Source organism: Dermochelys coriacea, chromosome 2, assembly GCF_009764565.3.
Source record: "Dermochelys coriacea isolate rDerCor1 chromosome 2, rDerCor1.pri.v4, whole genome shotgun sequence".
Taxonomy (NCBI): domain Eukaryota; kingdom Metazoa; phylum Chordata; order Testudines; family Dermochelyidae; genus Dermochelys; species Dermochelys coriacea.
Window position 1 is genome coordinate 172,712,553 of NC_050069.1, and position 25,577 is coordinate 172,738,129.

General features: G+C 39.6%; 1 protein-coding gene across 1 annotated transcript in view; it reads right to left on the reverse strand.

Annotated features, from left to right (window-relative positions):
* CNTNAP2 (contactin associated protein 2) overlaps positions 1 to 25,577 on the reverse strand; it is a 1,664,903-nt gene that overhangs the window by 478,579 nt on the left and 1,160,747 nt on the right. The window contains exon 12 of the mRNA XM_038391157.1: positions 12,528 to 12,647. Coding sequence (XP_038247085.1) covers positions 12,528 to 12,647 — 120 coding nt within the window. The remainder of the gene's footprint in view (positions 1 to 12,527; positions 12,648 to 25,577) is intronic.

Genomic DNA, 25,577 nt, shown 5'->3' on the forward strand with positions numbered 1-25,577 from the left:
TTTTGGCCTATATGAAAGGTCTGGTGGTCTCAGTCCAGTTCATATTGGGCAAATACCTATGAAGAGACAGTCATCACAGTTGGCATCCACATTGTCAATTCATAAACTTAATGACCCTAAATTTACTGAAAATAAATGGTCAAATATATAAAATGATGCTAAAACTTTGCAAAGAATGTATTCACTGGCGGCAGCCTGAACAGAGAACCGTCCAGAAGGATTCTCCAGTTCCGTGAAAAATTACCTTAAAAATCCATCTTATTACAGACATTTGGTAGGTTTCATATGTGCTCAAAACAGAAAAGAAATGATTTCATATTTCTTTTCTGTTGGTCTTCCAGATGGAAGCAATCGCAAGGGGATAAGGGAGAGAAAGAATAAAAGATGAATTTGCCACCAGAAACAGATAAAGGAAAGTTCAACACATTTGAAAAAATGGGACTCTGAAAGATAACAAGAGTGTATCTGTGGATAAATGAAAACTAAGAGTAGAAGCTCATAATTAAAATTGGTATGGTTTCCTTTAATTTGCACAGCGAACCGTACAGAATGCTGAGGCTTGGGCCATATTTCAACCTCTCTCAGGGGATAACTGTAGAAGAAATAAGTTATAGGCCCAGTAAAGGAAGGGAAAAGATGCAGTGGCACAGGGCAGAGTGGAATTTGAAGCAAGCTAAAGCTATTGTTAACAGTAGAGTTGAAACTATGTTAGCCACAATTCTGTTAAACCATGTTGTGGCTAGCAGAGTATTAACATGTTTTGTATTAACAGGAGATTGCCTTATATAATGTATGCTAGATAAAGATATGCCCCCTCTGAGGAGTCTATTACATTTAACTGTTCTAATATGGTTATCGGGTATGCGTGTGCAAATCTTTGTCCAGAATGATCAAAGTAACAATTCTAGAAACATTAATCAACATTTTTGTGCCTTCAAAAAGTATTAATATTAATCTCTTATGTTACAGGAAATTCTTTAAGTTGGCTCCTCCATGCTAAATGTATTAAGTAGATCAGCGATTACTGTCTAGTATTACTAGAGTGAGAGTTGTAGTACAGAATCATAAACATCATGGTGGGCATGGATCAACATTCAGGTCGCATCTCCCATCAGTACGCAGCCAGGACCGGGGAAGCTAACGATTCAACCAGCAGACCAAATTTGGTGATTAATCCTGGTCACGTGCCACTTGAGGCACATTGGACATATGCTAAGAAGATAACCAGCATGAGAAAAGTTCCATCCAGGAGAGAAGCTGTCACTCAGAATGCCAATATGCCATGGGATTAGAGAAACTTGCTGCAAAAAGACAATTATTGAAAGTACTCTCGAGCTTTGTGAGTTTGCTGACTGCTGACCCACTAGGCAGTTGTTTCCATAGCTCTCATAGGTCTATTATTTCTAAGTTGCCTTATCATATTTTCTGCAACAAAAGAGGCATTAAAGCACACTCACAGGTATATACAAGTGTCTGAAGTAGGATTAAGGACTTGAACAAACTTGGCACACATTAGCACAGGTCTGCTTGATTTATGGAAGCCTCATGATTGCTAGCACAAATGTCAGTCACTTGAAGAGGCTTTGAATGGCTCCCCTCCAGCACCAAACTGGAGCAGCTGTCTATTCATTATATTCTTACTCTAATGTGTGAGTGAAAAAAGTAATAGTTATGTCTGATTAGTTCTGTGCTAATTACTATATCAATATTGGAAATAAAGTACCTTTCAGGCAGCGATCATTGCCTCCGACAGTCATGAATCTGGACTGAGCTTATAAGTGTGTACGAGACAGAGTGCTACATCAGGTCAGAGGGGACAATTTCAACTCCAGTTTTCTACAACCCTCAAATTTGCTGTCAATCAGAATTTCAAGGGGCTTATCTATGAGGCTGTGTGACGGGTGCACTACTCCCTTGCCAAAGTTTTATTGGTAAGAAAAATTGAACACAAAAATGCCCACTGGTTGCAGGAAGGTCCTTAATGTAATATTGTACAGTAGTATTACAATGGTATTTTGTGCTATTACTATATATAAATGTCAGGTTCTTCTTTTGTTTTGTTTGTTCTTATGAAGGGCAAATGGCTAATGCAAATCAGTTCATTTGAAAATTGAGGGCTCTGCAGCAGAGTTCAGGCCACTGCACAGACAACACACATCAAGATATGACTCTATAGGCCAAATTCTGCTCTCTCTTGCACCAAGAAAAAAATCCTGATTTACTGTATTGACTTCCGAAGAGTAAGCCTGAATTTACCCTGATGTAACAGAGAGCATAATTTGGCTATAACAATTTCAGACTTTGTTCAAGTTTTCACTTTCACATATTTAGACATTTGCCAATTGTGAAAAATATAGAGTTAATGTATATAAGAAAATATACTATTGGCTACACATTGGTTTTTCCTATATGTTCTATTGATATGAGATTTTTGCTATGTGAAACATTTGCAACGAAATTTGAAAAAAAAACCACACAGTGAATCTAAATGTTTGCCAGAAGCATCTGTCTTTATTCTACAGTCAGGGAGTGAAGAATGCAGACATTGATTAATGCTGGTTAATCCTGACTTGTGCCTCTAGGAAGTACTGTTGAATCAGAAAGTACCAACATTTTATGCTAAAAGGAAACTTCTCTAAGACAGTACAGTACTTCAATAGCATTCTAAATTTATTTAGGTAGGACAGTGGTTCCTCTCTAGTACATGTAGTCGGACCTATATCTCAGGCTTTTGTGATGGCTACTCTAGTTGGACTCCACCTTCTCTGCTTTTAAGGAAGAGTCTCCATGTTGGGCGTTGGCACACTACTCTTCCCTGTTCTTCAATTGTGGGTGTTCTAAGTGGGTGTACAGTGAAAGAGTCTGGGCATAGAGTGTGTTCTAAACAAGAACCCTATGCCTAAACTCCCCTAAGTCCAGTGATGTCCAGGGTCAGGAATTGTGTTATAACTTAAAGTGTATACAAATGATTTGGAAGTGGTCACCACTGCAATGATACAGCCATATTTTGTCTCGTAAACCTGCATAGGTCCTGGAAACAGTTGTTACCCCTGTAGTAGATGTCATTCATTATAAAATGGCTCCCTAAGAATAAGTATCCCTACTTATTTTGCTATTAAAGAGGGTGGCTGAGTGCAGGTTAAGTTGAACAAGTGGAACTTTATTAAATCCGGTGGACTACCCTGTTTTCCAGGTGTTCCCTCAATAATAGTCCTTCCAGGGAACGTGGATCATCTTACCCCAGTTCCACTGATTGGGATACATCTTTCCTATTTTATAAACATTTTCGTATAAACATTACAGCAAATAATAGATGCCCAAACTCTCAGAGTTCCTTTGGCCAGAGATTGCTAGCACATAGTCAAGTTGAAGTCTCAAATTTACCAGAGAGGCATCTGCCTATAAAGTCCTTGAGATAGTTTGGTCTCCTCAACCAGAGTGACCTCTCTCTCTGTCACCCTTCTCCAAGTGTAGTAAACTATTTCTATGTGGAGTCTCCTCTGCATGTGGGATTGGTCTTTGGATGGTTCTCTGTCTCTCCATTCTCTGATATCTGTAGACTCTCCAGGTGTTGTGTCTACTGGTGTGTAAGTGTCCCCTGTTCCTTCAGACCTCTTGTCCCTCTTGCATAGTCACCTTGTATAACATGAGTGCCACTACACTCATTACAACTCATTTAGTCCACTCCTGGTTTCTCTTTAATGGCATGCCTGTCGCCAGGTCCATTAGGTCCTTGCTGACCTGTCATACTTTACACCTACTATCTCTGATGGTTGGCCATCTGCTTCAGTGATATCTCCCTCCTTCAGGCTGCAACAGTTCCCTCATTGGTAACAGAGTTTTGGTCCTTCATTCTGTTGTGTAAAGCCTCCGCTCAATCCAGCAGAATGCAATTGTAAAATGTGTAACTTTTCATTCATTGCTAGTATGATCATTAATTTCTATAACCATTTGCAAACTTTGTAACTTTTAGTCATTGTTAGCATAGCCTTTTAAATTGTGTAACTTTTGGAAGCTTTGTAACCTTTTCAGTACCACTTGTACTTGTACAAGTGCCACTTGTAACCTTTTCAGTACCACCTCCAAGCTTTGCAATATTCCAACACATAATCAGGGAGCATGTGAACCAGGAAGTGTGTGTGGGAGATTAAGGAGTGTGAACAAGGGAGTGTACGTGGCACTGGGCGGAGAGGAACTGCAAAGAGAAAAGAGCCTGGAGCCAGGAGCATCTGATGTAATCTGCCCTGAGAAGGCAATCATGGGGTACTGTAAAGAAAACAAGAAACTGGTATGCATGAAAAGAACGAGGTCTGGGAATGCTTCTCGTGACAGACACAGAAGGAAAACTCAATGTACGTGACGGGAGACGCCCAGTTCCAATAAAAGGAAGAAAGCACGCTCACAAGCTCTTCTTCTTGAGCTGCTCGCTGGTCTGGATCCGTGACTGTAGGCTGACACACCAAATCTACTATGCTTTGGCTTCTTGGCTTCCTATGTTGTCTCTGGTAACTCTCTGCCTGCGTGAGTGTGTAGATACATGAGGGTATGAATGCGTTGAATGTGTGCATGCATGAATAAGCTCCATCCTTTTTCTGTTTGATCCAATAGCAACATTTAATAAAACCAACATAAGTGTAACCCTGGATTGGTTTCTAGTGAAATAGAGGTAACAAATTCCATCAGTGCCTGTGCTAGACTGTTTTGACACCACTGTAAAGGGGTAATTCCTGTGTGCCAAAATTGCTAACAAGGGGTCTGAACCACAAGACAGCCTTGGGCAAGGTTTGTGGCTACAAAATCCAGGGCTTTGGGGCCTCCAGACAGAGTTCCATGGCTCATGCTGCCAGCTGCTGCACTGGAGAGCACTCACAGCTCAGCTGCTGCCACCATTTTTCATTTGCAAAGCATGATGCTGAATGCAGGTTAAGCTGAACACGTAGAACTTTATTAAACCCTGTGGACTGCTCTGTCCATGAGGCTGAGTTGCTTCTGGCCTGACTACTTGCATTGCCTGTTTTCCTGGTGTCCTCTCAATAACAATCTCTCCATGGAACATTGGCTCTCTGACTCCACTTCCACTGATCATGGTACATTTTTCACTTTTATAGGACTCAGGTACACATTTCTTGGAGCATGCCTACTGCTCCTGTATTACACTTAGCGTAATGTTAATTTAACAGTAGCATCCAGTCGCCCCAGTCAGGTTTAGTGCCCCATTGTGTTAGGTGCTGTATAAACGTATAGGAAAGCACAGAATCCCTTCCCTGAAGAGTGTATGATCTACGAAACTGTGCTGTGAAAAGAGAAACAGGACTCTTTAGAAAGGAGCCATCAGAGAGTCTTTCTGCACAGATGACTCAGCTGTGGCATGGGACTTGCATCAGCAGCTCACTGTCTGCGTGTGTGTACAGACAAGGATGGATGTGTGCTGCAGCTCATTCATTGCTGAGTTATTACTTTTAAAAAAGCATCTGCCAGAACAAACAGGAGGAGGTAAGAAGCCCTGAATTTTTCACGTGAACAGTGACAGAACTGCTAACCTGCTCTTCTAGGTAAATTAATTTAGACTATTAAACATAAGAGTGCAGCACTGCATCCTGAGCATTGATTAGGGATTCAAAGTGGAATGAATCTCTCTCGCCTGCACTCTTTGTCTCTTTTTAAACTGACTGTACCCTTTTCAAATGCTTGATTATGTATCTTGGAAATAAATTAACTTAATATGCCATTTGCACAGGATTTTAAATGTTTCATTTCCTTTAAATTAATCTACTCTGAATTCTTTTAGTTACACTGATGCTGGTTTTAGAAAAATGACAATTAAAACAATCCCTGTACAGATAATGTACTATTTTTTCTAAGTTTGTCTTCTCCAGATAAGTAGTTTGATTCTAAGTCCTGCTGCCTGTCAACTTGACAAACAGCATCTGTAGAGAGAAACAACCAGGGCTTGATATGACATACCCAGGAGTCATTGTTTGAAATGTCTGACCCTTACAGGCAAGGAAACCTTTGCAAAGAGTGTATAAGAGATTTTGTGGTTCGTAAACCAGGAAACCCAATCTGAAGCCAACAGCTTCTAAACTGTGACATGATACATCTTAGTCATACTTGCTTCCCCAAAGTCCACAGACACACACTGAAGTAGAGAAACCTTTTATGAGGAGGCAAATGTGAAGGGGGAAAAAGGAAAGTGTCATCAAAATATAAAGGAAATAGCTAATTCTTTTCCCACATGTCTTCATTATCCAGTGAAAGCCAATCAGGGCAAAATAACTGTTTAGCCTATAAAAGCCATTTCATTTTAGTAAAGTGACCATAAAGTGCAAGTGAGAACATTATAGATAGCACAGCCTTAATGTGGATTCTCAGTGTGACCTCTGCTAGGTTACAGGATCCAGACAGTTACAAAAGTGCAAATAGCAACACCTATCTTTAATAGATGAGAAGTTCAAATAGAGCTCTAAATTACAGCTATCCAGTTCTCATTTGGCTCGTCTGCAGCAGTCAGCAGTCAGCTAATACTGCTCCCCCATCCTTTCACATGTTTTTTGAAACATGAGTTATAAATGGTAGGTTTCAGAGTAGCGGCCGTGTTAGTCTGTATCCGCAAAAAGAACAGGAGTACTTGTGGCACCTTAGAGACTAACAAATTTATTAGAGCATAAGCTTTCACGGTCTACAGCCCACTTCATCGGATGCATAGAATGGAACATATAGTAAGAAATTATATATATATATATATATATACACACACACACATATACACATATACATATACATATACACATACACACATACATACAGAGAAGGTGGAAGTTGCCATACAAACTGTAAGAGGCTAATTAATTAAGATGAGCTATTATCAGCAGGAGAAAAAAAAAACTTTTGTAGTGATATAAAGATGTCTGTGATAACATACATTAGTGTTTGGTCTCAGACAAGAACCTACTCCTTGATTCTCCATAATTTCAGTGTTTTTCCAGGAAAAGGTGATTATGGGAATTACTGCATTTGCCTAGGCGTGTTGGATTTTTGTTTTTGTTTTTATTTCCCTGCCAAAGTGTGAGGATCCTGGAAAATGAACAATCAGCACTGCCATATTCCTCTTCAATGCCACTTTGTTGTTGTCTTCTCCCTCTACAGCAACTCCCTCTGCACTTATGAAGCAGATTAACATTTAATGTGATTATGCCTATGATCTGCATATCTGGTGTCTCAGCTGGCATCACTTAGAATGTTGCTAGAGTATGTCACATGCCTTTCAGACTGAGAAAGAAATAGAAGGTGGGAGGGAAAGAAAAAATAGAAAAAATAGTAAAAGGAGAGCAGGGGAGAGGAAAGAAAGAGAAAGGAAGAATTGATGGAAGCAACAAGAATGGCAAAAGAAAAGATTTCCAAAATAAAGCTTCTGCACTGATTTTTTTTTAGTTTTCCCCCCACTATCCAATAGACTAGAAGGAAATTCCTTGATAGATGAAAGGCACAGAAGCACTGAAAACTCTGTGTAATTCCTACATATATGTATGCTGAAGGTGCTGTAATTAGGCAGATTGTCCAATTAGCCCTCAAGCAAAGTGTCCCATTAGAGAAGCCAGTTGTACAAGATATGTACAATAGAATTAAACATTTACCACTATCAGGCCACTTTTCATCAAGTATGTGGTGATGAATGGCACATTTATAGCCATGCCATATGTTTTCACATATGTCATCATAAAAAAGCACTGCAGTTACCCACTATTTATGGCAAGGAGATTCAAAATCATGGGGCACAACAGTTGTGGCTGCTTAAAGTCTGTTCACAGTCTTATTGCAATAACTACTACATGTACAATTTTCATGAAATGCTGGGATGGGGGTCCATCTTTTTGTGTAACTGGCATGATTGAGAGAGGCTGAAGATACAGTTAGTGAATTCTCAAAGTATGTGGAGACAGAGGGCTTTACAGTCCTGAGTTCCACTGGAAAAGGAAAAGTGATGATCATAACTGCTTGCAGAAGCCAACAGCAGGTACCCAGATACCACAATGATGACCACAATGTACAAGACACAGTAGTTTAATATCTTCAGTAACAATAACTTGGAATGTGCTTACAACTCTTTCCATTTGCCCTTGAAATGTAGACTGGCCGGTAGATTCAGAGTAGCGCTGTAGCACAGAGCACGAGATGGGAATGGCTAGACCATGACCACACTCCCTTCCCAGATATAAGCGCACAGGGATCTGGAAAACTATAGTTAGGGCTGGTCAGGCTCTACCCATGCACTCATTGACGCATTGCAGCCAAAAATATGGTTGCTTCCTAGATGGATTGACTAGCAACTGAGGTCTCTCTGAGCCCTCTCCCCCTTTAAGATCCTTGCAGGGCAGCCACATTTTGACCAAGAGAGTATAAATACCAGAGATAAACAAATGGGCTTTGATAAAATAAGAACTGTCTAGAAGTGAATGCTATTTTGTGATTCAAAACATTTAGGGTATCATTGCTCACTATTATTTCTCCACATCATATTCCATAAGTGGAGTTGCCAAAGGAATATGAACAAGCCCAAAGAGGAGCAGGGATTCAGAAATGCCAAAAATAATTTGAGAATTGGCTGGAGATCTAATAAGGTCAGATGAAGTTTAGCTCTATATCAAACATTGCAAACAACATAGCTTGTTTCAGTGCAGTTCGTGTATTAATTATTCAGTGGAAAATATAGAGGGCTTCAAACTGGTCCCTGTAACTTTTGAGAGATCTATCTGAATCCAATTTCAGAGAAACACCCTAACTTCACAGGTTGGGTCTCTTTCTATAAAGAGCTGAAGCAGAGCATTAAATCCAAACACCACTGAACTTTGGGAAGATTTCATTCTGGATTCAGAAGTACTATACAATACGTCATGTTACACCTTTTTTTAAAAAAACATTGTGTAAATGGGCTCTTCTGAAAGAAAGTTGGGGGCAAATGGTATAAATACTGATTTGGACATATTTTTGCAAAGCTGTGATTCACATTATTGTTATTGTTCATAAATATTTGGACAACTGCTGGGAATCTAAAAATGTTCACACTTTCTAAAAGTTTTACTAATTTATCCTGAATGGTCATTTAAATATGAAATGACAGAACCTTAACTTTAGAGATTCTTGACTTTTGTATGATTTAATTTTCAAATATAACAGTGTTAACATGAAAGTTTTGGAGAAAGGGGGTTTGGTTTTTTGATTTGGTTTGGAATCTTTGCTTTGAATATAAATAGCATTTCTTAGAGAACATCTCAGATGGTTTCTAGTGGTTTTGTAGTTTCTGCAAAACTATATTTTGCTTACACTGTTGACTAGCCAAAAGATTTTAGAACCCAGAACATTTTTCAGTTACCACAGAAATCCAGGAAGGGCAGAAAACATCAATATGACACATCCAGACTACTATATCAAGACGGTCTAGAGATATTGACACAAATTATGTCTAGAAATATGGACAAGTGTCTGATGCACTCTGATTTTCTCTTCAACTTTTCTAAGAAAGTGACCCTATTGAAACACGACTATTTTCCAAAACTTGTTGCTTGACTTCATAATATGCATAGGTCAGAGAATTTAAATAGCAATAGTTAGAGGCATTCTGGCTTCAACTGGCTGATCTGTCTGTTTCAGACAAAGGATATTTAGAGAGGCTTATTAAATAAAGTACTGGCTGTCTGTAGAGCTTTTTAAATTTAACTGTCTCTCTCACCCTCACAAGTTTACTAGTGCATTGATGATGCCACAAAATTAACAAATACATTCCTGCTTTGATGTAAGTGATGAAGGAACAGCAATCAAATTATCTTTCGATCTGACAAGCATAAGAATTTACAAAGCATCCTTAAGTTAATTCTAGCCATGTCTGTAGGCAATACACCGAGGGCTTTGTTTCACCTTGTCATTTTAAGAAAAAGTTATAATTCAGCTAATGGAAGTTTTCCTTAAACATTTTATTAATAATGCCACTAATTGGCACTAATGCTTTTGCACATATAAATCTGTCATCCAGTAAATATCTGACATGCATTTTAAAGTATTTTCTTGTATTACCTATTTAATGTCAATCAACACTAACATGTTATGATATCTTTCAATATATTACATAAGGTAATTTAAGATTATATATGTCACCACTACATCGTTTATACCATCAGTTAGATATTTCTGTAGAAGAATTAAGCTTGATCTCTTCACCTTAATTAGTATATTACAGATAACATTTCATATTGTTATTAGCACAAAATATAGGGTAGAGGTTACTGATCTATAATATTAATATTAGGTTTGATCCAGAAAGACACATACGGAATTGAATCCATGTCTCTGGTTTGGTGCTCTATCCACTATGCTAACTGCCTTCATTATAAAGCAACAAAGGAAGCTGTAAGGACTGGAAATACACCCATTTCTATACAATATGTAAATACAGAAATAATTGAAAAATAATGCTTTGATAAGATGTCATATGGACAATAATTTTTAGGGCGACAGTCCAGTTTTAAAAACAGAGTGGCTAAAGTTACTTGTATTTCCATTTTCACAGTATTACTCGCATTTTAACAGTGAATCAGTTCTATCATGATCTCATTTATGTAGGGAATTATATCTACATTACAGCAAATGTATTGAACAGGAATTGCCTGATGGGAGCGATTCAGCTAGAGCAGGGTTCTGAAACTTTTTCATGGCTTGGATCACACCTTAATGCAGAGAATGGATTGTGGACCCTCTGCCTTCTCATTCATGATCATATGGATCCCCTCCCCACTCACTGGCAATTAAAAAAAACAATATCTCTATGGCAACTACAGTTGTTTTGTGGGAAAAAAATGCTTTTAGGAAAGGAAGATGGTTGGTTTTCATTCTCTTGTCCGGTTACTTTCTGGTTTGGGGACACTATTAGCTTTATTCTTGTGTGTACAAGTATATTTATTTTTATACATCAAAAGTGCTTACACCCAGAATAGATTCACTTTTTCATGCTCAACAAATTATTTCAATCAACTTTTACTTTGAATAGTACCCCAAAGTACAGTTGGAGCTGAATACAGTGGTTCATCTCTTGATTAGGAATCGCTATGATATATCATCAGCTCCCAGCATTGTTCCCTGGCAGTGGATGTCTGTTTACTTACTGATACAGTTAAGGTGCTGACTATGATCCTGAAAGCCCTAAAGAGTGAGGATCCAGTTAAATGAGAGATTGCCTTTCCCACTATGTCTTATCACTACAACATGCATCTACGCTCTTGCTGCTGGTTTCTGAAGTTGAATTCTGAAGACCTGTGTCAGGGTATTTGAAAGCAAATAGATTCTGGAACCTCTTTATTGCACGGATATCGCAAAAGATCCTGTATTTGGGAAATTCAGGGAATAAGTAAAATACTTCTCTTAGCTGAATATTTAGTAAGCTTTGTATTGGTTATTAACTAGTGTCAGCTAAGTGCTGAGACAAATTGCATTATGTATGAACACTGGAAATGAATGAACAGTACTATGATCAAAACCAACTCATCCTCTCCTTTGTTTTTAATGTCTTATCCTTATGTGCACCCGTCTCACCCATGGCAACACAATGGGATAGGGCCCCTTTGTTCATTTCCCTTGACCGAGGATGAGGGTTTGGAGACACAAATTCCAGAAACCCTTTACCCTTCAGTACCTCTCTTTAGAGCTTATTGGGTTCTCTTTTCTTTAAGAATGTCTGCATGAAATTATTCATACAAAAGTATTTTTTAACAGAGAGAACAAAAGAAGCTGTTTGCTTAACATAGCTAGATATACCCTTTCATAAGCTAAACAAGATAAAACAGTCCCATCTTAGCTATAGAGAAAAAGAAGAAAAGTGAACAGCTTATACCTCTGAAAGAAATCCTCTCTCTCTAACCATTTCAGTCTAATTGTGAGCCTCATGCTGTCCAGACAGAAAAAAACACCTTGCTCTGTCCAGAGAGTTATCAAATTCTCCCTGATCTAGGACTGCTAACCAGTTTTTGCAAGTTGCCTATACACACAGTGGAATTTTGGGGACTGGCTTTAGGATATGGTCCATTCAGGAAACATATGCTATGTCTACACTATGAGCACTACAGTGGCCCAGGTGCAGCTATGCCACTGAAGGGCCACAGTGAGGATGCTTCCTACGCTGACTAAAAGGATTTTCCTTTCACTATAGTAAATCCACTTCTCCAAGAGGCAGCACCTAGGTCAATGGAAGAATTCTTCTGTTGATCTACCATTGCCTATCCTGGGGGTCAATTTTTCACACCTAAGTGATGTACCTAGGTCAAGCTAATTATTAAAGGTAGACCAGGCCAAAGGCCTCTTAACAATGATTAGGTCAGATACCACCCAAACAAGCTTGGCTGGTTTAATATGATCAGGCCTCTTGCTAAAGCTGAATCATTTATTTCTTTTCCCAAGAAATATAAATTATGGACAGGTTTCCAACCTTCTGCCACATATACATTACAAATATAACATGAAAGTGCTAATTACAGTACAGTTACCTGTCATGTTGCAGTAAACTTTCAAAGGTCCCAGTGCCCCACTGCCATCTGGATCTATCCAGTAATAATTTGAGGTTTTGCCCAGGTGTTTGTATGCTTCACAGGAGAGGTCATAAATAGCTGGAATGGAATAAAATAAAATATACTAATAAGGAAATTGAAGTCCAGGAGCAAATGATTCCCAATCTCAATTACTTTCTTCATAGCTTCATTTTATATTTCACACTAGTGCAAGAACCATGAATTAGTCAGTGATTTAATACTTGAAAATTAATAGAAGGCACAATATTTTTTCCAAGGTACACTGGCTTCTAGAGCTGGTCAGAGAAAATTTGATGGAATCATATTTTGTTTTGGAAGAAAAATGGAGAAAAAGTTCCAACAGTGTCAAATGCCTCTTTTTCATATTTTCAAACAGAACATTTTAGTTTTCATTTTAAAAGTACTTTTCATTTCATTTTTTAAAAAATGTGCATTATACATCATAATACGTAAAAAATGAAAGTCAGAATTGGAACAAAATGTTTTGATTAACCTATTTTTTTTTATTTTGTTTCACAGATAATTTTGAAATGTTCAGGTTTCATTCTCATTTCGAACAAGGCCCAATTTTGAAATCTCAAAATCCTTTCTGAAACAGAATTTCCAACCTCTATACAGTTCTGCTGGCTCTTTTTGCCACTTACCATAGATAACTTAAATATTATCTCAGTATTTCCTAAGTGTTCTCAGTACCAGCTATGGGAAACACTATAAATTCTTAGGCAAAGTTAATTATTTATCGAAGTCCTAATTGGCAGGTTTTTAGAGTTGACCACTGTAGCATGCTTAACATTAAAAATGGAGAGTTGCCACCACTTGTCAGACTGCTGTATTTGCAATACTCCAGGTAGATTTTTCTATTAACTAAATACTTATATGCATAAAAATAATTTCTTACACAAATCTGAAAACGAAAATGAACAATAATATCTAATATCTAACTTCTCTGTTGTCCAAAGGACCAGATGGCATAGCTTTGTGGGTTGGAATCAATCAGCCCCCAAAATGAATGAAGTGTTTGTTTACCCAGATTTCATATCCACTCTAAAAACCCACCTATTATGCTGGCAATTCTTACAAATTCTCTCCTTGGTATGAATGGCTTTATTTCAAATGTCCATAAGGACAGCTCATTCTGCTGGGCTCTAGATGATTAGTGAATGATGGAGCCCCCTTTTTTAAAGTCCCCCAGCCAGCTACTATGAGAGAGGAAGGAAAATGGAGGCTGGAAACATCTACACCCTCACATAATGTGAAAACAGATAAAGTGAAAGTTTGAGTGTCTGTGTTCATGCGTGTGTGAGAGAAAGAAAATCTCTCTGATATCCCAATATTGCAGAGGGACAGAGAAGACTATATTGCAGGATAAATTTATTGTTAGTTAAAGATGCTTTAATTTAATAAATTAAGCTTATATAAAAAGCAGAAACTTATCATAATTGAATTGTAAGATGTTCCACTTAGTCGTTTCCCTTCTCCCCACTTCCACACCAAGGATAACAGATTTTCTCTTTTCACAGTGACTGCACTTGGTTTTGGACATGATTCTGAAAGAATTTATACGATTTTTTTTTCTGAAAAGATTTTTGAAGATCAACATACATAGCCTAGATAGAATTATATTTCAGTCAACAGAAGACTCTTGGTGAAGAGTTACAATGGAAAATGTCACACCATAACAAAGCCACAGTATCTTTTACAAATTAACAGTACTATAGAAAGGACTACTCGTAAAATGGCTTTATCCTTTGACGGCTGATGAGTGAACAAGGTATATCCAGAACACATCTCCTATATTACTGAGTATATTCTGGCATGGCATAGAACATTATTAATTTCATTTCTATGATACTAGACCACAAATGTCTTAACCGGTGCAGCGGAAGATAAGAAGTAGTTGATTAAGAGCTCATAAACTTAAAGTTTTTTATATAGAACTTGTTACCTAGAGTTTGGAGGTATGTGATGTGAACACTTTATGTGATACATATGGCATATCTTTCCCTCAGTTTCTCTAGCTTTGTTATTTATGGAGAAACGGGCTCATACAACTGTTTTACTTAAACACAAGCTTGATAATTATTACCATTAATTGTATCAGCAATGTATTGCTACAAAAATTAATTCAAAATGATAAAAGCATATGGTACACACTACAGAATCTGCCTTTACACTTTTTGTATTGCATTTTTTAATATGAAGAGATTGTGATACAGTAACAAATTCTCCTTGATTAACTTATTTCATCAGGTACTCTGTCCTTTCTAGAGTGCCAAAAGTGAACTAGCTATTTTCTAGATAATTAAAGGACCCATATTTGATATGTTTCTGAAATGTTGACAGCCTGGAAGACAAAAAACTCCTTTATTTAGTCACAGAAGAGACATGAGGAAGATACAGAAGTAAAGGGAGAAACTAGCATACTGAGACAGGGAATAATGACAAACCAGGCACAAAATTAAGAGGGAAGAAGGAAATGAAGGGCTCAGTGAAGCTGGCATCATTAACAGAACAAGGGTGTTAATAAGATCCTTTGAGAAACAGCAGAGATATAATCAGAGTCAAATTTATGTAGAAGCTTTGAAGGGAGGGGCAAAAATGTTTAAATTGAATTCTGTTGGCAAAGGGAAGTTAGCTATGGGATTTTAATAAGAGAATAACAAGGGTGAGCATCAAGTTTGGAAGATCATTTTAGCCATTCTTAATAGGAGGGGAGTAAAGTAGGAAATAGGGAAGTCAGAGAAGTGAAGGTTCCTGTAGTCAAGGAATGAGATAAGCTCAGCATTTTATCTGAAGGGAGAGCAAGGAAATGCTGGAGTTTTGAAATGTTGGAGAGTAGGAACTGGAAGGAATTGCCAACAGCATGGATGTTTGAGGAGAAGAAAAAGAGAAGACAGGTTAGGAGTTCTATTTTAACTACGTTTAATTTAGGAAAGGTGGGACATCCAAGGGAGGATGTTGGAAAAACCAGTAGAACAGCAAGAATGTATATGGGGGGGGGAAGTAGATTGAAGACTCACCATCAGCAAAGAGAACAGGAGAGTATATTAAATCACACAGGGAGGTGAAAGTAGAGTGCAAAAGGGAGAGGACCATAGGCAGATCCCTGAGAAACATTAACAGAGAGCAGGAAGGAAGAAAAGGTTACAACGGAGGAGTAATCAATCAGCTGCAGTAGGTCAGGAAGAACAAAAAGTAATGAGTCCACAAAATCCAAAATATCATGGAGTTTTTATGTGGCCTACAGCATCAAAGTCCACATAAAAGGAGATGGGGTGGCACATAGGAATGGAAATGTGATCCAGTGAGGATTTCTTAAGGAAAAGTAGACAGGAATGTATTTGAAGAGAGATGGAAAGGAGCCAGAGGAGAAAAGTTAAAAATAAGAGGAAGGAAAAGAATGAGGCAGGAAAAAAAGGAATTTAGGAGTTGAAAGGTGATAGGTTCAAAGGATCATCTCAAAAGTGTTAGAGGCAGATTTACTTACCCATCAGGACCTCAATAGCTCTGCACCTCAGCAACAAAGGAAATGTCTGCATCAAGGGTAAAACTAAGTATGTGCTGGAGACAGAGATTTCTCAGGGGCTGATTCATGTTTGTGGAAGTTACTCCTACAGTAATTTAAATGACAACAAACCTCAATTTTCCAATCCCAGTGTAAACCTCTCTGCTTCATCCTTACTGTGTGGCAAAGCAATCCATATGAAATACAATTTATGTATATATTTAAAAGAGAGAAAATAAACACACAATTTTTCCTTCTGAGAGAAGTAACACAGAGGAAACCATAAATGACCAACTCATTCTTAACTTTGGAAAGAGCTCAGACACCACCTGTGATGAGCATGATATGAGAATCTGGACGGTTACATTACAATAGAACAGAAGCTTGAAGACCTCAGAGTCAGGCATACAGTTAAAGAAGGACAGAATCAAAGAAAGAGTGGTGAGATTGCCAACCCAACTGCCAATTGTGGTGGTGAGGTTTTGTTTGTTTTTAGTTACCTGAACAACAAGAATCCAAGTGAGAACATCAAAGTCATTTCACTAAATAGCCACTAGGATGTGGTCGACCAGAATTAAAGATCTAGAGAAATGGAATGATTTATTGCCTGTGTTAGGTTATCTACTGACGTATTTAAAGAGACAGGCCAAGTGGGTACGAATTGTTAAAAAAATCACTGATGTAACTTGTATAAGAACAGTAGTTATTGCAATGGAAACTCATCTCATATGGCCTCAGGATTGCTTTATTCCATTGCCTTTTCCATGTCACCTTCTTTTTCAATAGGTCTATAAGAAAAAAATACTCTTGTGAAGGACATGGGAGATATGTGTATTATTTTATGGATATTATGTGTATCTCTGCTTATGTGATAGTTGTTATGCTGATCGTCAATTAGGTTTAAAGGGTGAACTCCTGTAGGAGTTCAGCCGAAATCCACAGGAAGGCAGACAATGGCTTTGGATTATCTAATCACTGGTAGTTAATTGACAACACAGATGTCAATGCTTTTGAAACTGTGTCTCTAATCAAGAAGAGATAAACACACCTGGTGTGGGACAGGGGAGAGGCCCTGGGGTGGGAAACCTGAAACAAAGAGCTCTAGAATAAATAAAAACGTGAGCTCTGAGCTCAGTGGGGAGATAGCATGTTATCAGAGAACTGCTGGAGCAGAGCAGACTGACACATAGGTCTTAAACAGCCGGGCGCATCTTGGCTTCAGGGGAAATCCTCTTCTCTGAGTGATATATAAATAATACTTTGTTCTCAAGGAGTTGTTCTGAGTCACTGCATTTACCTACTGGTCACAGGTCCAGAAGGGAAGTCTCTTGCTGGTACCCAACTCAGTTGGCTCTGCTAAACAATCACAATGGTTAAACTGGGTGCTGTAGGCCAGGATCCAGTCTGTGAATGGGAGAACCATGGGATTTCACCCAGAGGGGAGGTGTATTTTAGTAAATAAAGATATCTCGTAAGCCAGAATGGAGAGGAAGAGTAGAGCTGTGTACTCAGTGGTACTTCTGGAGAGAGCTAGTCTTCTCATTCTCTGCCTTTTGGGCCTATAAAAATAGTTTCCAGTACTAGAAGTTTTAGGAAATTGGTACTGACATAAGAACCTTTTGCTTCTATGGCCTAAGCTCAAATTTGGCCAAGGTCATTTGTAATTTAAATTTCTTACTAACTAATAGCTTGTCACCAATAATTGGAAAGTTAGTCAGTGTTCAGTGAAACTCCTATTGGATAGGTGGCCAAATAACAAAAAGATCACCACAGCTGGCACCACTGTTTGTAATCTCTGCAACTGATGAAGGACTGAACGGGCCTAAAGAATTTAACTACCCTTTAACCCCTAGAGAAGGTTCCTGCAGAACATAGGAAGCACACTGGCAGGGTAGTTATGTAGACACTTACACATTACTTGATAAATAGAGGACTTCAGTTTCAGAGCTGTCAATCCAGCATTTTTTATAGGCATGATATTCATTCATAAACAAAAGATCTAGCTTGATGGGCTTCACACCTTGAGGACAGATGAAGTCATCTGTAACATGGTAAAACACTGACAATTCATCTGCTAATGAACAAGGTTACTGCAGAAATGAAACATTTCTTAAATCCCCTCTTAGACATAGATTCATAGATACTAAGGTCAGAAGGGACCATTCTGATCATCTAGTCTGACCTCCTGCACAGTACAGGCCACAGAATCTCACCCACCCACTCCTATGAAAAACCTCAGCCATGTCTGAGCTATTGAAGTCCTTAAATCATGGTTTAAAGACTTCAAGGAGCAGAGAAGCCTCCCTCAAGTCAACCATGCCCCATGCTACAGAGGAAGGCGAAAAACCTCCAGGGCCTCTCCAATCTGCCCTGGAGGAAAATTCCGTCCCGACCCCAAATATGGCAATCAGCTAAATCCTGAGCATATGGGCAAGATTCACCAGCCAGATACTACAGAAAATTCTTTCCTGGGTAACTCAGATCCCATCCATCTAATATCCCATCTCAGGGGATTTGGCCTATTTACCCTGAATATTTAAAGATCAATTAATTACCAAAATCCCATTATCCCATCACACCATCTCCTCCATAAACTTATCAAGTAGAATCTTAAAACCAGATAGATCTTTTGCCCCCACTGCTTCCCTTGGAAGGCTATTCCAAAACTTCACTCCTCTGATGGTTAAAAACCTTCGTCTGATTTCAAGTCTAAACTTCCTGGTGGCCAGTTTATACCCATTTGTTCTTGTGTCCACATTGGTGCTGAGCTGAAATAATTCCTCTCCCTCTCCTGTATTTATCCCTCTGATATATTTATAGAGAGCAATCATATCTCCCCTCAACCTTCTTTTAGTTAGGCTAAACAAGCCAAGCTCCTTAAGTCTCCTTTCATAAGACAAGTTTTCCATTCCTCGGATCATCCTAGTAGCCCTTCTCTGTACCTGCTCCAGCTTGAATTCATCCTTTTTAAACATGGGAAACCAGAACTGCACACAGTATTCTAGGTGAGGTCTCACCAGTGCCTTGTATAATGGTACTAAAACCTCCTTATCCCTACTGGAAATGCCTCTCCTGATGCATCCCAAAACCGCATTAGCTTTTTTCACAGCCATATCACATTGGCAGCTCAGTCATCCTATGATCAACCAATACTCCAAGGTCCTTCTCCTCTTCCGTTACTTCTAATTGATGCGTCCCCAGCTTATAACTAAAATTCTTGTTATTAATCCCTAAATGCATAACCTTACACTTCTCACTATTAAATTTCATCCTATTACTATTACTCCAGTTTACAAGGTCATCCAGATCCTCCTGTATAATATCCCGATCCTTCTCCGAATTGGCAATACCTCCCAGCTTTGTATTATCTGCAAACTTTATTAGCACACTCCCACTTTTTGTGCCAAGGTCAGTAATAAAAAGATTAAATAAGATTGGTCCCAAAACCGATCCCTGAGGAACTCCACTGGTAACCTCCCTCCAACCTGACAGTTCGCCTTTCAGTAGGACCCATTGCAGTCTCCCCTTTAACCAATTCCTTATCCACCTTTTGATGTTCATATTGATCCCCATCTTCTCCAATTTAACTAATAATTCCCCATGTGGCACGGTATCAAATGCCTTACTGAAATCTAGGTAAATTAGATCCACTGCGTTTCCTTTATCTAAAAAATCTGTTACTTTTTCAAAAAAGGAGATTAGGTTGGTTTGGCACGATCTACCTTTTGTAAAACCATGTTGAATTTTGTCCCATTTACCATTGACTTCAATGTCCTTAACTAATTTCTCCTTCAAAATTTTTTCCAGGACCTTGCATACTACAGATGTCAAACTAACTGGCCTGTAGTTAGCCGGATCACTTTTTTTCCTTTCTTAAAAATAGGAACTATATTAGCAATTCTCCAATCATTCGGTACAACTCCTGAGTTTACAGATTCATTAAAAATTCTTGCTAATGGGCTTGCAATTTCAGGTGCCAATTCCTTTAATATTCTTGGATGAAGATTATCTGGGCCCCCCGATTTAGTCCCATTAAGCTGTTTCAGTTTCGCTTCTACCTCAGATATGGTAATATCTACCTCTATATCCTCATTCCCATTTGTCATGCTACCATTATCCCTAAGATCCCCTTTAGCCTTATTAAAGACTGAGGCAAAGTATTTGTTTAGATATTGGGCCATGCCTAGATTATCTTTAACCTCCACTCCATCCTCAGTGTTAAGAGGCCCCACTTCTTCTTTCTTAGTTTTTTTCTTATTTATATGGCTATAGAACCTTTTACTATTGGTTTTAATTCCCTTTGCAAGGTCCAACTCTACTCGACTTTTAGCCTCTCTCACTTTATCCCTACATGTTCTGACCTCAATTAGGTAGCTTTCCTTGCTGATCCCTCCCATCTTCCACTCCCTGTATGCTTTCTGCTTCTTCTTAATCACCTCTTTAAGATGCTTGCTCATCCAGCTTGGTCTACAACTCCTGCCTATGAAATTTTTCCCCTTTCTTGGGATACAGGCTTCCGATAGCTTCTGCAGCTTTGATTTAAAGTAATCCCAGGCCTCCTCTACCTTTCGATCCATAAATTCTTCAGTCCAATCCACTTTCCTAACTAATTTCCTTAATTTTTGAAAGTCAGCCTTTTTGAAATCAAAAACCTTAGTTGCAGATTTATTTTTGTTAATCCTTCCATTTAGTTTGAACTGAATTAGCTCATGATCACTTGAGCCAAGATTGTCCCCTACAACCATTTCTTCTATGAGGTCCTCGCTACTCACCAAAATTAAATCTAAAATGGCATCCCCTCTAGTTGGTTCAGCAACTACTTGATGAAAGAATCCATCAGCTATCGCATCTAGGAAAATCTGAGCCCTATTATTATTACTAGCACTGGTCCTCCAGTGTATATCTGGGAAGTTAAAGTCTCCCATGATCACGCAGTTTCCATTAGTATTTACTTTATTAAAGACATTAAAAAGGGCTCTATCCATATCCAAATTAGATCCCGGAGATCTATAGCACACCCCAAGCACTATCGTAGGAGAGGCTTTACTAGTTTTCTTCCCCAATGTAATTTTTGCCCAGACGGACTCTGTCTTATCCATTGCATCGCTTCTTATTTCTTTACATTCTACCTCATCATTGATATACAATGCTACTCCACCCCCTTTACCTTTGTTTCTGTCTTTCCTAAACAGCACATACCCTTCAATACCTGTAGTCCAGTCATGACTACTATTCCACCATCTTTCTGTTATCCCTATAATATCTGGTTTCACTTCCTGCACCAGTAGCTCTAGTTCCTCCATTTTGTTACCTAGGCTCCTCGCATTGGTGTATAAACATCTTAATTTTTGCTGTTTGGCCTCGCTCACATTTTGTGCCCTATTAGGCACAGTCATTCTACAGCCAGTATAACCTATTAGACTAGTATCCACACCGCCCTCGCTCCTTATATACATTCTCCTACCCACAGCTGTATCCTTTCTTACTTCGTCTTCTTCCCTCTCAATGCTAAAATCTGGCATGGAGATTTCCTGGACATCTCCCATCCATCTCCCCCTAATTCCTAGTTTAAAGCTCTCTTTATCAGTTGTGCCTGCCTTGATCCTAGAAGTCTATTTCCTTCCCTACTCAGATGAAGTCCATCCCGAGAGAACTGTCCTCTGTCCGTGAATGCCTCCCAGTGGCCATACATCCCAAAGCCATCCTTATAGCACCACTGCCTAAGCCATCTGTTGACAGTCATAATCTTGTCACACCTTTGTTGCCCTTCTCTAGGAACAGGAAGGATCCCGCTAAAGATCACCTGAGCCTCAATTTCCTTAAGCGTCTTCCCCAGCCTAGCATAGTCTCCCTTAATACTTTCCAGCGAGAATCTAGCCGTATCATTTGTTCCCACATGAAGGATAATTAGGGGATTCTTTCCCGCTCCCTTTAGGATCCTTTTCAACCTCAGGTCTACATCCCGTATCTTAGCACTTGGAAGACAGCACACCCTTCTATTCTCTGGATCAGCTCTAGTTACAGGCCTGTCTATTCTTCTCAATAAAGAGTCCCCGATCACATAGACCTGCCTTTTCCTGGTGACTGTGCTATTCTCCAGTCTCTCCCCTGTTCCCTCTGGCTGAAAGTTCTTTCCATTCCTATTTTCCCTTATAATCTTCTTCAACCCATCCTGTATCCTCCTGGGGCTCATATTTGGTCTAGTCTCCCTTGACTCTTCCGCTTTTCCTATAGGACTAGCCTCTCTTCTCTTCCTCCTTACCCTTCCACCTTCAACAAGGACATATAGGGCTGAGTTTCCTGTTCCTTATACTGATTCCTCTGAAGTCAATGGAATTACACTATTGTAAGAATGATGTGAGAGGAGAATCAGGCTCATGATGTCCAGCCAAACCATTCCCCTGCTTTCATATTCCAAAAGAAGAAACCATATTGAAGTTCTATAGACCAAGGACTCCTTGGAATTTGCTATGTTGTCCAAGACCGTCAACTCGAAGGCCTTAAAGACAATGCTGCAAACATAAGCAGCAAAAAAGACAGCTGACAAATAGATTTGCAGACCAAAAATTAACACTTTCTGTGAGATCTTTAGAACTCAGTATATCGTATTTAAAAGTGTAGGACACAGGACACACATTGTGACTATATACCTAACCTGTCTGTTTTAGTCATTAGTTAGATCATTTCAAAGGGCATGAAATAAACTTTACCTTTCACTTTCAATTTAAGAAAGTGATTAGGCTATTTCCTGCTAACAATGTACAGGGTCCACAATATTTCACAGTTGTTCGTGTACACCAATGGTTTTTATATGTATTGAAGCATTTCCTTACTGCCCATTCAATTATTTTTTACTTACAACAATGCAAGCTTTAAAATACCGAAGTTCTCATCAGCACTTGAATATTAACCTCATGTATCCTCAGTCTCTTCTTGGCTTTCTTAAAAGCTTGAATGCATGCCCTCATCAAATTGCATTATTCCCTATGTAAGGGGACTGTTGCCCCCTTACTAACATTCAGTGGTAACATTTAGTTGCTAGCTCCCAGTACTAAAAGGAAGGGTCGATGGGGAATCAGGACCTGAGACTGACAGCCCCCAGGAACAAAGGGGAGAGGCCAATGCTCTAGGTCAGCCTGAATGACAGGGCAGGCAAACTAATCAGGGAGTCAGAAGGCCAGGGAGGTCCCATCCTCCGTGTGACCTGGAATTGCCTGGGTCAGACAGAGTGGGGCCGAGCTAAGGAGAAAGCAGCAGCTGGAGCTGAGCTGTGGAGCAGAGCTGTGCCAGATCCAGAGAGAGCAGACGCTGTCCTGGGAGCAGGGCTGCAGCCCCAAAGCCAGAGGCACAGCCCAAAGAGAGCAGACTTGCCCTGGGAGGAGAGCTGCAGCAACCAGAGCCAGAGGGGCCAGAAAAGCAGCCCACGAAGCAGGTCAGTGCTGGGAACAGACTTGTCCTGGGAGCAGAATTGTAGCAACCAGAGGCAGAGGGGCCAAAGAAGCAGCCCAGGGAGCTGGAGGCAGAGCAGCAGCAGTAGCAGCGCTGAAACAGAGTGGTGGAGCTGGGCTGGAGCAGTCAGGAGCTGGGAGCGGTGAGCAGCTGGGAAGACCGAGGGGGACCCTGGGCAGAGGGCCCAGCACAGGGGAGACGCCTCAGCCAAGAGGCTCTGCAGGCCAGGCTTGGATCGTAACCCCGACAGGGCGGGGGCAACACTGGGAAGAAGGGTCCTACCACTTAGAGCCTGAGAGTGTGTGGCCACCACCGGAGCAAGTGTCCAACCCACAGCATCCCTGCAGCACAGCCAGGGCCTGAGAAGGTGGCCTGGGAGTTACAAGGAACAGACTGTGACCTGCCCTGACATTCCAGAGACACTGTTTGTGATGTTCCCTGCCACAGAGCGGGTTGATGTGTTTCCTGTAACCTTTCCCAATTTTCCTTATTCTTTTTAAAATTAATTGTTGATTAAATAACTTGCATTTGCTTTAAATTGTATGTAATGGTCAGTGGGTCAGATAAGTGCCCAGTGCAGAGAGAGTTCTCCAAGAGGGGACACTCTAGCCCCTGTCCTAGGTGACCACAGCAGGGTTGGGGGGGTCGAGCCCCCAGGAGTCCTGGGCCCAGCCTTTTTGGGGTTACGAGGACTCTGCCAAACAGGAGAGTGGAAGGGGAGTCCTCAAGCACAGGGAGGCCACTGGGTAAAGCAAGTGGGAGCGAGGACTCAGATCCTTTCGCTAGCCCACTTCACCGGGATAGTGCAGAAGCCAGGAAAGTTCCCCACTATTGCAGGACTATTCCCCCACTTACACCTAAAAGCTGCTGTCTCATTACCAGCTCAAAACAGAGATTTTTAGACTATAGTATTTTGTGGGTGTGTAGCAACATTATCCTATATCATAATCTCTCTGAAATATCAAACCCAAAGTAAAATATTGTTAATTATGGCACTAGAGCAGGGTTATGACATCTATTTTCCCAGGAGCAGCCCTTCTATTAAAAAGAAACCACCAACAACAAAAAATCTGTTTTTCCACTGAGAAGTCAGTTTGTCCCAGTTCCTGTTACATTCAAACAGCAGCCTCATGCTTTTAAAGTCCCTGATGAAACCCAAATGTTGGTGTCCCCACATATTCCCACCCTTTCAGATTTACTTTTGTGTGCTTGACTGGCTTTGCCTATTGCTTTATTCTTATAAATATACATAGAGTCAAGTGCAAACCAGAAAACAACAACGTTAAACTGTGCATCCGATGAAGTGGGTTTTAGTCCACGAAAGCTTATGCCCAAATAAATTTGTTAGTCTCTAAGGTGCCACAAGTACTCCTCGGTTGTTTTTTTTTTTGCTGATACAGACTAACATGTCTACCACTCTGAAACCTGTGCTGATATTGTTCGTTATGTCCTATTTTGCCAAAGTCAGTAGAGATCTCTGTCTATATACACCTTCTACACAACTACTACAACAAATGCATTTTCAGTCATATATCCCAGTTTTTTATTGTCAGAGAAACTGAGGCACAGAGTTTAAACTGGGGTATTGGAGCCAAAAGTCACAGAGAAGTTCTAGATTTAAGTCTCCTGACACCCATATCTGTGGTTTATTTACTGGCTCACACTGATGTATATATCTCATGAAAGATTATCTTCAACCTACATATAAGGCTGTATATACCAACCTACTGAATTACTTCATTTAGATAGATAGATGGATAGATAGATACATACATACATACACACACATTTATAAAATGATTAGAATACAAGCTGACAAAATTAAAAGTGGCAATGTTTCATTAATGTTATATTATAACAGCAACTACGTAAACAAAGTTTAAAAAGTCATCCCAAACTAGCAAATTCCCATTAATTCTGGGTACAGTCAGATTTGGATCTGAACTTTGTGGCTATCTCTACAGTGGTCTGATCCCAAATTCCAGATCCAAATGTCAGCAAACTTTGGTTAAAGTTGGATTAGTACCCAAACTCTATGGTTTGGAACCATCTCT